Consider the following 14860-nt stretch of genomic DNA (forward strand, 5'->3'; position numbering starts at 1 on the left):
ATGGGGGGTCCTGCGATGACATCCTACATACAGTAATGGGGGGTCCTGCGATGACATCCTACATACAGTAATAGGGGGTCCTGCGATGACATCCTACACACAGTAATGGGGGGTCCTGCGATGACATCCTACATACAGTAATAGGGGGTCCTGCGATGACATCCTACACACAGTAATGGGGGGTCCTGCGATGACATCCTACACACAGTAATGGGGGGGTCCTGCGATGACATCCTACATACAGTAATGGGGTGTCCTGCAATGACATCCTACATACAGTAATGGGGGGGTCCTGCGATGACATCCTACATACAGTAATGGGGGGGTCCTGCGATGACATCCTACACACAGTAATGGGGGGGTCCTGCGATGACATCCTACACACAGTAATGGGGGGGTCCTGCGATGACATCCTACATACAGTAATGGGGTGTCCTGCAATGACATCCTACATACAGTAATGGGGGGGTCCTGCGATGACATCCTACACACAGTAATGGGGGGTCCTGCGATGACATCCTACACACAGTAATGGGGGGTCCTGCGATGACATCCTACACACAGTAATGGGGGGTCCTGCGATGACATCCTACATACAGTAATGGGGGGTCCTGCGATGACATCCCACATACAGTAATGGGGGGTCCTGCGATGACATCCCACATACAGTAATGGGGGGTCCTGTGATGACATCCTACATACAGTAATGGGGGGTCCTGCGATGACATCCCACATACAGTAATTTGGGGGTCCTGCGATGACATCCTACACACAGTAATGGGGGGTCCTGTGATGACATCCCACATACAGTAATGGGGGGTCCTGCGATGACATCCCACATACAGTAATGGGGGGTCCTGTGATGACATCCTACATACAGTAATGGGGGGTCCTGCGATGACATCCCACATACAGTAATGGGGGGGTCCTGCGATGACATCCTACACACAGTAATGGGGGGTCCTGTGATGACATCCCACATACAGTAATGGGGGGTCCTGCGATGACATCCCACATACAGTAATGGGGGGTCCTGCGATGACATCCCACATACAGTAATGGGGGGTCCTGCGATGACATCCTACATACAGTAATGGGGGGGGTCCTGCGATGACATCCTACATACAGTAATGGGGGGTCCTGCGATGACATCCCACATACAGTAATGGGGGGTCCTGCGATGACATCCCACATACAGTAATGGGGGGTCCTGCGATGACATCCCACATACAGTAATGGGGGGTCCTGCGATGACATCCTACATACAGTAATGGGGGGGGGTCCTGCGATGACATCCTACATACAGTAATGGGGGGTCCTGCGATGACATCCTACATACAGTAATGGGGGGTCCTGCGATGACATCCTACACACAGTAATGGGGGGTCCTGCGATGACATCCTACACACAGTAATGGGGGTCCGGTGATGACATCCCACATACAGTAATGGGGGGGTCCTGCGATGACATCCTACACACAGTAATGGGGGGGTCCTGCGATGACATCCTACACACAGTAATGGGGGTCCGGTGATGACATCCCACATACAGTAATGGGGGGGTCCTGCGATGACATCCTACACACAGTAATGGGGGGTCCTGCGATGACATCCCACATACAGTAATGGGGGGTCCTGCGATGACATCCTACACACAGTAATGGGGGGTCCTGCGATGACATCCTACATACAGTAATGGGGGGGTCCTGCGATGACATCCTACATACAGTAATGGGGGGTCCTGTGATGACATCCCACATACAGTAATGGGGGGTCCTGCAATGACATCCCACATACAGTAATGGGGGGTCCTGCGATGACATCCCACATACAGTAATGGGGGGGTCCTGCGATGACATCCTACATACAGTAATGGGGGGTCCTGCGATGACATCCTACACACAGTAATGGGGGGTCCTGTGATGACATCCTACATACAGTAATGGGGGGTCCTGCGATGACATCCTACACACAGTAATGGGGGGTCCTGTGATGACATCCCACATACAGTAATGGGGGGTCCTGCGATGACATCCTACACACAGGTGCACCCCAATATCTAATCATCCAGCACTGTGGGGCAGGGCTGACCTCATTAATGCATGACAAGGGGTGCAATGATGAATGAAGGAGACAGGGGAGGGTGACATGACATTCAGGAGCCCGGGGAGAGCGGGAGTGTGGCCCAGAGGACGGAGCAGAGACGGGAGAGGAGGGGGTGAGGGCCACTGTATGGTGCAGAGGAGGCGAAGACACCTACCTTCCATCATGGTGGCACAATCTCATTCCTTAATCTCCCAGGAGGCTGAAGAGGGGCAGTGTGTAGCTGTGAGGAGTCAGGGGCCCGGTGTACTGAGGGGCCGGTGCACTGAGGGCCCCGGGGCTGGTGATGGTGGTGGCAGCGGCGGAGGCACAGGAGGATGCTGCTGTGAGGAGAGACGGGAGAATCACCCCGCTGCCCGGAGCCGGCCAATCCCCGCCCTCCGCCAGCATCACGTGACGCCATCTCCTCACACAATACACACACCGAGCGCGGCTGCTGACGCACTTCCCGCACACACTGCCCGGTACCGGCCCCGGTCACCACAGCGGACACAGGCACCTGCTACAGTCTGAGATCATGCTCTATGACTCGGAGGGACACGGACTCTGTAATCCTGGCTTAACATTTTCATCAATGTTGCATATTTACCCAACAGTGCAGTATAATCCGCTATGAGGGTGATAGTATCCCATAGATGAAGTAATATCATCGTGTATATGAGGTAATGTCTGACGTGAGTGACATCATCCAATAGGAGATACTATAAACCGATGTGTTATATGAGGTACCATAATCCCATATGTGAGGTAATATAATCTGATATATGAGGAAATAGCCACTATGTGAGGTAATATAATCTGATATATGACATGAGAGCTGATATACTATATACAGTATATAAACGCACGCTATTACCACGTATATGAGGTAATATAATCTGATATATGACGTGAGATCTGATATACGATAGATACATCTATTATATATACGCTATTACTCCATATATATATACAGTCATGGCCAAAAGTATTGACACCCCTGCAATTCTGTCAGATAATACTCAGTTTCTTCCTGAAAATGATTGCAAACACAAATTCTTTGGTATTATTATCTTCATTTAATTTGTCTTAAATGAAAAAACACAAAAGAGAATGAAGCAAAAAGCAAAACATTGATCATTTCACACAAAACTCCAAAAATGGGCCAGACAAAAGTATTGGCACCCTCAGCCTAATACTTGGTTGCACAACCTTTAGCCAAAATAACTGCGACCAACCACTTCCGGTAACCATCAATGAGTTTCTTACAATGCTCTGCTGGAATTTTAGACCATTCTTCTTTGGCAAACTGCTCCAGGTCCCTGATATGTGAAGGGTGCCTTCTCCAAACTGCCATTTTTAGATCTCTCCACAGGTGTTCTATGGGATTCAGGTCTGGACTCATTGCTGGCCACCTTAGAAGTCTCCAGTGCTTTCTCTCAAACCATTTTCTAGTGCTTTTTGAAGTGTGTTTTGGGTCACTGTCCTGCTGGAAGATTCATGTCCTCTGAGGGAAACCCAGCTTTCTCACACTGGGCCCTACATTATGCTGCAAAATTTATTGGTAGTCTTCAGACATCATAATGCCATGCACACGGTCAAGCAGTCCAGTGCCAGAGGCAGAAAGAATTGTGGGTCACAAGGGCCCAGAAAAGAACGACCACCATGTCTGTTTTTAAACAGTATATAAATACTGCCAGAGGCAGCAAAGCAACCCCAAAACATCAGGGAACCTCCGCCATGTTTGACTGTAGGGACCGTATTCTTTTCTTTGAATGCCTCTTTTTTTTTCTCCTATAAACTCTATGTTAATGCCTTTGCCCAAAAAGCTCTACTTTTGTCTCATCTGACCAGAGAACATTCTTCCAAAACGCTTTAGGCTTTTTCAGGTAAGTTTTGGCAAACTCCAGCCTGGCTTTTTTATGTCTCGGGGTAAGATGTGGGGTCTTCCTGGGTCTCCTACCATACAGTCCCTTTTCATTCAGACGCCGACGGATAGTACGGGTTGACACTGTTGTACCCTCGGACTGCAGGGCAGCTTGAACTTGTTTGGATGTTACTCGAGGTTCTTTATCCAACATCCGCACAATCTTGCGTTGAAATCTCTTGTCAATTTTTCTTTTCCGTCCACATCTAGGGAGGTTAGCCACAGTGTCATGGGCTTTAGGCCACGTTCACACTTTGCGGCCTGCTCTGCGGGTTAATCCCGCAGCAGAATTGATAAATCTGCAGGGCAAAACCGCTGCGGTTATCCCTGCAGATTTATCGCGGTTTGTTCTGCGGTTTCCGCTGCGGGATTACTCCTGTACTATTGATGCTGCATATGCAGCAATATGCAGCATCAATAGTAATGTAAAAAATAATAAAAATTGGTTATACTCACCCTCCGATGTCCGGATCTCCTCGGTGCTGCAGGCGGCTGTGCCGACAAGGACCTTCGTGACGTCACGGTCATGTGACCGCGTCGTCATCACGGTCATGTGACCGCAACGTCACCACAGGTCCTGCTCGCACAGCAAACCGAAGACCGGACGCCGCGGGCAGCGCTGAGAGGTGAGTATAGCTTTATTTTTTATTTTAATTCTTTTTTTTACACCAAAATATGGTTCCCAGGGCCTGGAGGAGAGTCTCCTCTCCTCCACCCCGGGTACCATCGGCACATTATCCGCTTAACTTCCCGCAACGTGGGCACAGCCCCGTGCGGAAAGTGAGTGGATCAATGTATTTCTATGGGTGCAGAATCGCTGCGATTCTGCACCAAGAAGTGACATGCTCCTTCTTTTTTTCCGCAGAAAAGCTGTGCGGCTTTTCCCGCAGAAATCCGCAGCGTGGGCACAGCGGGTTTTGTTTTCCATAGGGTAACATTGTACTGTACCCTGCATGGAAAACTGCTGCGGATCCGCAGTGTCAAATCCGCTGCGGATCCGCGGCAAAACCCGCAAAGTGTGAACATAGCCTTAAACTTCTTGATGACACTGCGCACGGTAGACACAGAAACATTCAGGTCTTTGGAGATGGACTTGTAGCCTTGAGATTGCTCATGCTTCCTCACAATTTGGTTTCTCAAGTCCTCAGACAGTTCTTTGGTCTTTTTTATTTTCTCCATGCTCAATGTGGTACACACAAGGCCACAGGACAGAGGTTGAGTCAACTTTAATCCATGTCAACTGGCTGCAAGTGTGATTTAGTTATTGCCAACACCTGTTAGGTGCCACAGGTAAGTTACAGGTGCTGCTAATTACACTAATTAGAGAAGCATCACATGATTTTTCGAACAGTGCCAATACTTTTGTCCACCCCCTTTTTATGTTTGGTGTGGAATTATATCCAATTTGGCTTTAGAACAATTCTTTTTGTGTTTTTTTTCATTTAAGACAAATTAAATGAAGATAATAATACCAAAGAATTTGTGTTTGCAATCATTTTCAGGAAGAAACTGAGTATTATCTGACAGAATTGCAGGGGTGTGAATACTTTTGGCCATGACTGTATATATAAACACGCTATTACCACTTATATGAGATAATATAATCACATATATGAGGAAATAGCCAATATATGAGGTAGTATAATCTGATATATGATATGAGCTCTGATATACGATATATATATATATATATATATATATATATATATATATATATATATATATATATATATTTTATATATACAATATATCTATCTATATGGTTCAAAATCGGAACAGCATCTTATATTACCAAATTGTAGTGCAGCGTCTTCCCAACCACTGTTGAAATGGTCTTTGGTAATAGATGAAAAAAAGAAAGACAGCACAAAAAAAATAGAAAAAAGAGGGCTTTAATGCCTGAACGGCGTGGCGACGTTTCGGATATCTTTTATCCTTTTTCAAGCCAAGCTTGAAAAAAGGATAAAGATATCCGAAACGTCGCCACGCCGTTCAGGCATTAAAGCCCTATTTTTGCTATTTTTTTTGTGCTGTCTCTTTTTTTCATCTATCTATCTATATATAAACACGCTATTACCACGTACAGTACAGACCAAAAGTTTGGACACACCTTCTCATTTAAAGATTTTTCTGTATTTTCATGACTGAAAATTGTAAATTCGCACTGAAGGCATCAAAGCTATGAATTAACACATGTGGAATTATATACTTAACAAAAAAGTGTGAAACAACTGAAATTATGTCTTATATTCTAGGTTCTTCAAAGTAGCCACCTTTTGCTTTGATGACTGCTTTGCACACTCTTGACATTCTCTTGATGAGCTTCAAGAGGTAGTCACCGGGAATGGTTTTCACTTCACAGGTGTGCCCTGTCAGGTTTAACCCCTTCCTGACATCCGACGTACTATCCCGTCGAGGTGGGGTGGGCCCCCATGACCGCCGACGGGATAGTACGTCATAGCCGATCGGCCGCGCTCACGGGGGGAGCGCGGCCGATCGCGGCCGGGTGTCGGCTGCATATCGCAGCTGACATCCGGCACTATGTGCCAGGAGCGGTCACGGACCGCTCCCGGCACATTAACCCCCGGCACACCGCGATCAAACATGATCGCGATGTGCCGGCGGTGCAGGGAAGCATCGCGCAGGGAGGGGGCTCCCTGCGGGCTTCCCTGAGCCCCCCGCAGCAACGCGATGTGATCACGTTGCTGCGAGGGTCTTACCTCCCTCCCTGCCTGCTCCAGACCCGGATCCAAGATGGCCGCGGATCCGGGTCCTGCAGGGAGGGAGGTGGCTTCACAGAAGCCTGCTCAGAGCAGGCACTGTGAAGCAGCCTGCACCTCTCGCAGATCGGTGATCTGTCAGAGTGCTATGCAAACTGACAGATCACCGATCTGTATTGTGCCCCCCTGGGGCAAAGTAAAAAAGTAAAAAAAAAAATTTCCAAATGTGTAAAAAAAAAATTAAAAAAAATATTCCAAAATAATGAAAAAAAAAAAAAAAAATATTATTCCCATAAATACATTTCTTTATCTAAATAAAAAAAACAATAAAAGTACACATGTTTAGTATCGCCGCGTCCGTAACGACCCCACCTATAAAACTGCCCCACTAGTTAACCCCTTCAGTAAACACCGTAAGAAAAAAAAAAAAAAAAACGAGGCAAAAAACAACGCTTTATTACCATACCGCCGAACAAAAAGTGGAATAACACGCGATCAAAAAGACATATATAAATAACCATGGTACCACTGAAAACGTCATCTTGTCCTGCAAAAAACAAGCCGCCACACAGCATCATCAGCAAAAAAATAAAAAAGTTATAGTCCTGAGAATAAAGCGATACCAAAATAATTATTTTCTCTATAAAATAGTTTTTATCGTATAAAAGCGCCAAAACATAAAAAAATGATATAAATGAGATATCGCTGTAATCGTACTGACCCGAAGAATAAAACTGCTTTATCAATTTTACCAAACGCGGAACGCTATAAACGCCTCTCCCAAAAGAAATTCAGGAATTGCTGGTTTTTGGTCATTCTGCCTCACAAAAATCGGAATAAAAAGCGATCAAAAACGGTCACGTGTCCGAAAATGTTACCAATAAAAACGTCAACTCGTCCCACAAAAAACAAGACCTCACATGACTCTGTGGAGCAAAATGTGGAAAAATTATAGCTCTCAAAATGTGGAGACGCAAAAACTTTTTTGCTATAAAAAGCGTCGCTGGTTTCACACTTGCGTTTTTGTCTGCAGCGTTTTTTGCACAAAAAAACGCATGCGTTTTTTCCCTATATTTAACATTGAAAACGCATGCGTTTTTTTTGTACACGTTTGGTCGCGTTTTCAAACGCATGCGGTTTTTTTCTGCATGCGTTAATTTTCAGAAATACAACCTGCAGTATTTTCTTGCGTTTTTAAGCACATGCGTTTGTTTGCGTTAAAAACGCATGCATTTTTATCGAAAAAAAAAACAAAAAACACACTGAAAAGCCACCCACCACCATCATTGTGATAAAGGGATCCAAACCCTAACCCTAACTCTACCCCTAACCTCACCCCTAACCGTTTAATGAACATTTTCTGACAGTCATAGTGCCACGTATTTCAGTGCCACGTATTTCAGTGCCACGTATTTCAGTGCCACGTATTTCAGTGCCACGTATTTCAGTGCCACGTATTTCAGTGCCACGTATTTCAGTGCCACGTATTTCAGTGCCACGTATTTCAGTGCCACGTATCACGTATTTCAGTGCCACATATTTTAGTAACACGTATTTCAGTTGCACGTGTTTCAGTGCCACGTATTTCAGTGCCACGTATTTCAGTGCCACGTATTTCAGTGCCACGTATTTCAGTGCCATGTATCACGTATTTCAGTGCCACGTGTTTCAGTGCCACGTATTTAAGTGCCACGTATCACATATTTCAGTGCCACGTATTTCAGTGCCACGTATTTCAGTGCCACGTATTTAAGTGCCACGTATCACATATTTCAGTGCCACGTATTTCAGTGCCACGTATTTCAGTGCCACGTATCACGTATTTCAGTGCCACGTGTTTCAGTGCCACGTGTTTCAGTGCCACGTATTTAAGTGCCACGTATCACATATTTCAGTGCCACGTATTTAAGTGCCACGTATTTAAGTGCCACGTATTTCAGTGCCACGTATTTCAGTGCCACGAATTTAAGTGCCACGTATTTCAGTGCCACGTATTTCAGTGCCACGTATTTCAGTGCCACGTATTTCAGTGCCACGTATTTCAGTGCCACGTATTTCAGTGCCACGTATTTCAGTCACGTTTAGGGTTAGGGGTAGGGGTAGGGTTAGGGTTAGGGCTAGGGTTGGAGGTAAAGTTAGGGTTGGGGCTAAAGTTAGGGTTGGGGCTAAAGTTAAGGTTGGGGCTAAAGTTAGGGTTAGGGTTTGGATTACATTTACGTTTGGATTAGGGTTGGGATTAGAATTATGGGTGTGTCAGGGCTAGGGGTGTGGTTAGGGTTACCGTTGGGATTAGGGTTAGGGGTGTGTTTGGGTTAGGGTTTCAGGTAGAATTGGGGAGTTTCCACTGTCCAGGCACATCAGGGGCTCTCCAAGCGCGACATGGCGTCCAATCTCAATTCCAGCCAATTCTGCGTTGAAAAAGTAAAACAGTGCTCCTTCCCTTCCGAGCTCTCCCGTGCGCCCAAAAAGGGGTTTACCCCAACATATGTGTTATCAGCGTACTCGGGACAAATTGAACAACAACTTCTGGGGTCCAAGCTCTCTTGTTATCCTTAGGAAAATAAAAATTTGGGGGGCTAAAAATCATTTTTGTGGGAAAAAAAAGATGTTTTATTTTCACGGCTCTGCGTTATAAACTGTAGTGAAACACTTGGGGGTTCAAAGTTCTCACAACACATCTAGATAAGTTCCTTGGGAGGTCTAGTTTCCAATATGGGGTCACTTGTGGGGGGTTTGTACTGTTTGGGTACATCAGGGGCTCTGCAAATGCAACGTGACGCCTGCAGACCAATCCATTTAAGGCTGCATTCCAAATGGTGCTCCTTCCCTTCCGAGCTCTGTCATGCACCCAAACAGTGGTTCCCCCCCACATATGGGGTATCAGCGTACTCAGGACAAATTGGACAACAACTTTTGGGGTCCAATTTATCCTGTTACCCTTGTGAAAATACAAAACTGGGGGCTAAAAAATCATTTTTGTGAAAAAAAAAAAAGAATTTTTATTTTCACGGATTTGCGCTATAAACTTTAGTGAAACACTTGGGGGTTCAAAGTTCTCAAAACACATCTAGATAAGTTCCTTGGGAGGTCTAGTTTCCAATATGGGGTCACTTGTGGGGGGTTTGTACTGTTTGGGTACATCAGGGGCTCTGCAAATGCAACGTGACGGCTGCTGACCAATCCATTTAAGTCTGCATTCCAAATGGCGCTCCTTCCCTTCCGAGCTCTGTCATGCGCCCAAACAGTGGTTCCCCCCCACATATGGGGTATCAGCGTACTCAGGACAAATTGGAAAACAAATTTTGGGGTCCAATTTATTCTGTTACCCTTGTAAAAATACAAAGCTGGGGGCTAAAAAATCATTTTTGAGAAAAAAAAAAAAATTATTTTCACGGCTCTGCGTTATAATCTGTAGTGAAACACTTGGGGGTTCAAAGCTCTCAAAACACATCTAGATAAGTTCCTTAGGGGGTCTACTTTCCAAAATGGTGTCACTTGTAGGGAGTTTCAATGTTTAGGCACATCAGGGGCTCTCCAAACGCAACATGGCGTCCCATCTCAATTCCAGTCAATTTTGCATTGAAAAGTCAAATGGCGCTCCTTCCCTTCCAAGCTCTGCCATGCGCCAAAACAATGGTTTACACCCACATATGGGGTATCAGCGTACTCAGGACAAATTGCACAACATTTTTTGGGGTCCAATTTCTTCTCTTACCCTTGGGAAAATAAAAAATTGGGGGCGAAAAGATCATTTGTGTGAAAAAATATGATTTTTTATTTTTACGGCTCTGCATTATAAACTTCTGTGAAGCACTTGGTGGGTCAAAGTGCTCACCACACATCTAGATAAGTTCCTTAGGGGGTCTACTTTCCAAAATGGTGTCACTTGTAGGGAGTTTCAATGTTTAGGCACATCAGGGGCTCTCCAAACGCAACATGGCGTCCCATCTCAATTCCAGTCAATTTTGCATTGAAAAGTCAAATGGCGCTCCTTCCCTTCCAAGCTCTGCCATGCGCCCAAACAATGGTTTACACCCACATATGGGGTATCAGCGTACTCAGGACAAATTGCACAACATTTTTTGCGGTCCAATTTCTTCTCTTACCCTTGGGAAAATAAAAAATTGGGGGCGAAAAGATCATTTTTGTGAAAAAATATGATTTTTTATTTTTACGGCTCTGCATTATAAACTTCTGTGAAGCACTTGGTGGGTCAAAGTGCTCACCACACATCTAGATAAGTTCCTTAGGGGGTCTACTTTCCAAAATGGTGTCACTTGTAGGGAGTTTCAATGTTTAGGCACATCAGGGGCTTTCCAAACGCAACATGGCGTCCCATCTCAATTCCAGTCAATTTTGCATTGAAAAGTCAAATGGCGCTCCTTCCCTTCCAAGCTCTGCCATGCGCCCAAACAATGGTTTACACCCACATATGGGGTATCAGCGTACTCAGGACAAATTGCACAACATTTTTTGGGGTCCAATTTCTTCTCTTACCCTTGGGAAAATAAAAAATTGGGGGCGAAAAGATAATTTTTGTGAAAAAATATGATTTTTTATTTTTACGGCTCTGCATTATAAACTTCTGTGAAGCACTTGGTGGGTCAAAGTGCTCACCACACATCTAGATAAGTTCCTTAGGGGGTCTACTTTCCAAAATGGTGTCACTTGTAGGGAGTTTCAATGTTTAGGCACATCAGGGGCTCTCCAAACGCAACATGGCGTCCCATCTCAATTCCAGTCAATTTTGCATTGAAAAGTCAAATGGCGCTCCTTCCCTTCCAAGCTCTGCCATGCGCCCAAACAATGGTTTACCCCCACATATGGGGTATCAGCGTACTCAGGACAAATTATACAACAACTTTGGGGGTCCATTTTCTCCTGTTACCCTTGGTAAAATAAAACAAATTGGAGCTGAAATAAATTTTGTGTGAAAAAAAGTTAAATGTTCATTTTTATTTAAACATTCCAAAAATTCCTGTGAAACACCTGAAGGGTTAATAAACTTCTTGAATGTGGTTTTGAGCACCTTGAGGGGTGCAGTTTTTAGAATGGTGTCACACTTGAGTATTTTCTATCATATAGACCCCTCAAAATGACTTCAAATGAGATGTGGTCCCTAAAAAAAAATGGTGTTGTAAAAATGAGAAATTGCTGGTCAACTTTTAACCCTTATAACTCCGTCACAAAAAAAAATTTTGGTTCCAAAATTGTACTGATGTAAAGTAGACATGTGGGAAATGTTACTTATTAAGTATTTTGCGTGACATATGTTTGTGATTTAAGGGCATAAAAATTCAAAGTTGGAAAATTGCAAAATTTTCATAATTTTCGCCAAATTTCCATTTTTTTCACAAATAAACGCAAGTTATATCGAATAAATTTTACCACTAACATGAAGTACAATATGTCACGAGAAAACAATGTCAGAATCGCCAAGATCCGTCAAAGCGTTCCAGAGTTATAGCCTCATAAAGGGACAGTGGTCAGAATTGTAAAAATTGGCCCGGTCATTAACGTGCAAACCACCCTTGGGGGTGAAGGGGTTAATAAGTGGGATTTCTTGCCTTAGGCCGGAGACACACTGGTGCGAGATACAGCCGAGTCTCGCTGGTTAAAAGCAAGCTGTGGCACCTGCACTCCGGATTGGAGAGTGCAGCTGCATAGCAATACATGGAGCTGTACCGGTGCCACAGCTTGCTTTTAACCAGCGAGACTCGGCCGTATCTCGCACCAGTGTGTCTCCGGCCTTATAAATAGGGTTGGGACCATCTGTTGTGTTGTGCAGAAGTCTGGTGGATACACAGCTGATAATCCTACTGAATAGACTGGTAGAATTTGTATTATGGCAAGAAAAAAGCAGCTAAGTAAAGAAAAACGAGTGGCCATCATTACTTTAACCCCTTTCTGACATCTGACGTACTATCCCGTCGAGGTGGTATGGGCCCGTATGACCACCGACGGGATAGTACGTCATCACCGATCAGCCGCGCTCACGGGGGGGAACGCGGCCGATCAGGGCCGGGTGTCAGCTGACTATCGCAGCTGACATCCAGCACTATGTGCCAGGAGCAGTCACGGACCGCTCCTGGCACATTAACCACCCGGAACACTGCGATCAAACATGATCACAGCGTTCCGGTGGCACAGGAAGCATCGCGCAGGGAGGGGGCTCCCTGCGTGCCTCCCTGAGACCCTCGGAGCAACGCGATGTGATCGCGTTGCTCCGAGGGTCTCCTCCTGTTATGGTTCTCAATGGCAAGAGAACATAGCCCAGCAAACATAAGTACTAGCTCTTGGAAGGATGGAAACTAAACTGACCATGAACTAAACCTGCCGCACAACTAACAGTAGCCGGGTAGCGTTGCCTACGTTTTTTATCCCTAGACGCCCAGCGCCGGCCGGAGGACTAACTAATCCTGGCAGAGGAAAATATAGTCCTGGCTCACCTCTAGAGAAATTTCCCCGATAGGCAGACAGAGGCCCCCACATATATTGGCGGTGATTTTAGATGAAATGACAAACGTAGTATGAAAATAGGTTTAGCAAAATTGAGGTCCGCTTACTAGATAGCAGGAAGACAGAAAGGGCACTTTCATGGTCAGCTGAAAACCCTATCAAAACGCCATCCTGAAATTACTTTAAGACTCTAGTATTAACTCATAACATCAGAGTGGCAATTTCAGATCACAAGAGCTTTCCAGACACAGAAACGAAACTACAGCTGTGAACTGGAACAAAATGCAAAAACAAACGAGGACTAAAGTCCAACTTAGCTGGGAGTTGTCTAGCAGCAGGAACATGCACAGAAAGGCTTCTGATTACAATGTTGACCGGCATGGAAGTGACAGAGGAGCAAGGTTAAATAGCGACTCCCACATCCTGATGGAAACAGGTGAACAGAGGGGATGATGAACACCAGTTCAATTCCACCAGTGGCCACCGGGGGAGCCCAAAATCCAATTTCACAACATCCTCCCTTCTCCCTGCAGGCACCTGATCCAAAATGGCCATGGGGAGCCTTCCGGGTCCTGCAGGAAGGTGGCTTGCAAGCGCCTGCTCAGAGCAGGCGCCGGCAAGCCTCCTTCAGTGCCTGTGTGATTGCTGATCTGACACAGTGCACTGCAAAGTGTCAGATCAGCGATCTGACACTATAGTATGTTGTCCCCCCCCCCGGGACAATGTTAGGCTCGGTTCACACTGCGTTAGCAGCAGCCTGTTCAGCACATACGCTAACGGGCTGCTGCTAGCGCAAGTGCCGGCGTTTGCATCGCGCTAGCGCAGACAGAGCTCTGCTAGCTCTATCTGCGCTAGCTGTGACGGACCCGGAAACGCTGCAGCCCGCGTCTCGGGTCCGTCACTCAATGACGGCACATCGCTAGCGTACGCCCATTATGGGCGTGCGCTAGCGATGCGTCCGCCATTGCATTCAATGGCGGCGTTAATGGACTACGTTACACCGCGGCATAAACGGGTCACACTAATGCAGTGTGAACCCAGCCTTACAAAGTAAAAAAAAAAATATTTACAAAAAAAATTTAAAAAATATTGTTCCAATAAATACATTTGTCTAAATAAAAAAAAGCAAGAAAAGTACACATATTTACTATCGCTGCGTCCATAACGACCCGACTTATAAAACTGTCCCACTAGTTAACCCCTTCAGTGATCACCGTAAAAAAGGCAAAAAACAACGCTTTATTATCATACTGCCGAACAAAAAGTGGAATAACACTCGATCAGAGTGATATAAAAAACATGGTACCGCTGAAAACGACTTCTTGTCCTGCAAAAAACGAGCCGCCATACAGCATCATCAGCGAAAAAATAAAAAACGTATAGTCCCCAGAATAAAGCTATGCAAAAATAATTATTTTTTATATAAAATAGATTTTATCGTATAAAAGCGCCAAAACATAAAAAAATGATGTAAATGAGGTATCGCTGTAATCGTACTGACCCGAGGAATAAAACTGCTTTATCAATTTTATCAAACATGGAACGGTATAAACGCCCCTTCCCCCCCCCCCCAAAGAAATTCACGAATTGCTGGTTTTTGTTCATTCTGCCTTCCAAAAATCGGAATTAAAAGCGATAAAAAAAGTCACGTTCCCGAAAATGGTACCAATAAA

The 14860-nt window shown here is 45.3% G+C and overlaps 1 protein-coding gene and 1 long non-coding RNA gene across 13 annotated transcripts in view; one reads left to right on the top strand and one right to left on the bottom strand.

Annotated features, from left to right (window-relative positions):
- SGIP1 (SH3GL interacting endocytic adaptor 1) overlaps positions 1 to 2492 on the bottom strand; it is a 92891-nt gene extending 90399 nt beyond the window's left edge. For all 12 annotated transcript variants that reach the window (XM_077277475.1, XM_077277473.1, XM_077277474.1 and 9 more), the window contains exon 1: positions 2260 to 2492. In XM_077277475.1, coding sequence (XP_077133590.1) covers positions 2260 to 2269 — 10 coding nt within the window. In that variant the 5' untranslated portion in view covers positions 2270 to 2492. The remainder of the gene's footprint in view (positions 1 to 2259) is intronic.
- A 151-nt stretch (positions 2493 to 2643) lies between these two features.
- The window catches only part of LOC143788095 (uncharacterized), a 155125-nt gene continuing 142908 nt past the window's right edge, over positions 2644 to 14860 (top strand). Inside the window, exon 1 of the long non-coding RNA XR_013218552.1 lies at positions 2644 to 2764. This is a non-coding gene — a long non-coding RNA (uncharacterized LOC143788095). The remainder of the gene's footprint in view (positions 2765 to 14860) is intronic.

Source organism: Ranitomeya variabilis, chromosome 8 (assembly GCF_051348905.1).
Source record: "Ranitomeya variabilis isolate aRanVar5 chromosome 8, aRanVar5.hap1, whole genome shotgun sequence".
Lineage (NCBI taxonomy): Eukaryota > Metazoa > Chordata > Amphibia > Anura > Dendrobatidae > Ranitomeya > Ranitomeya variabilis.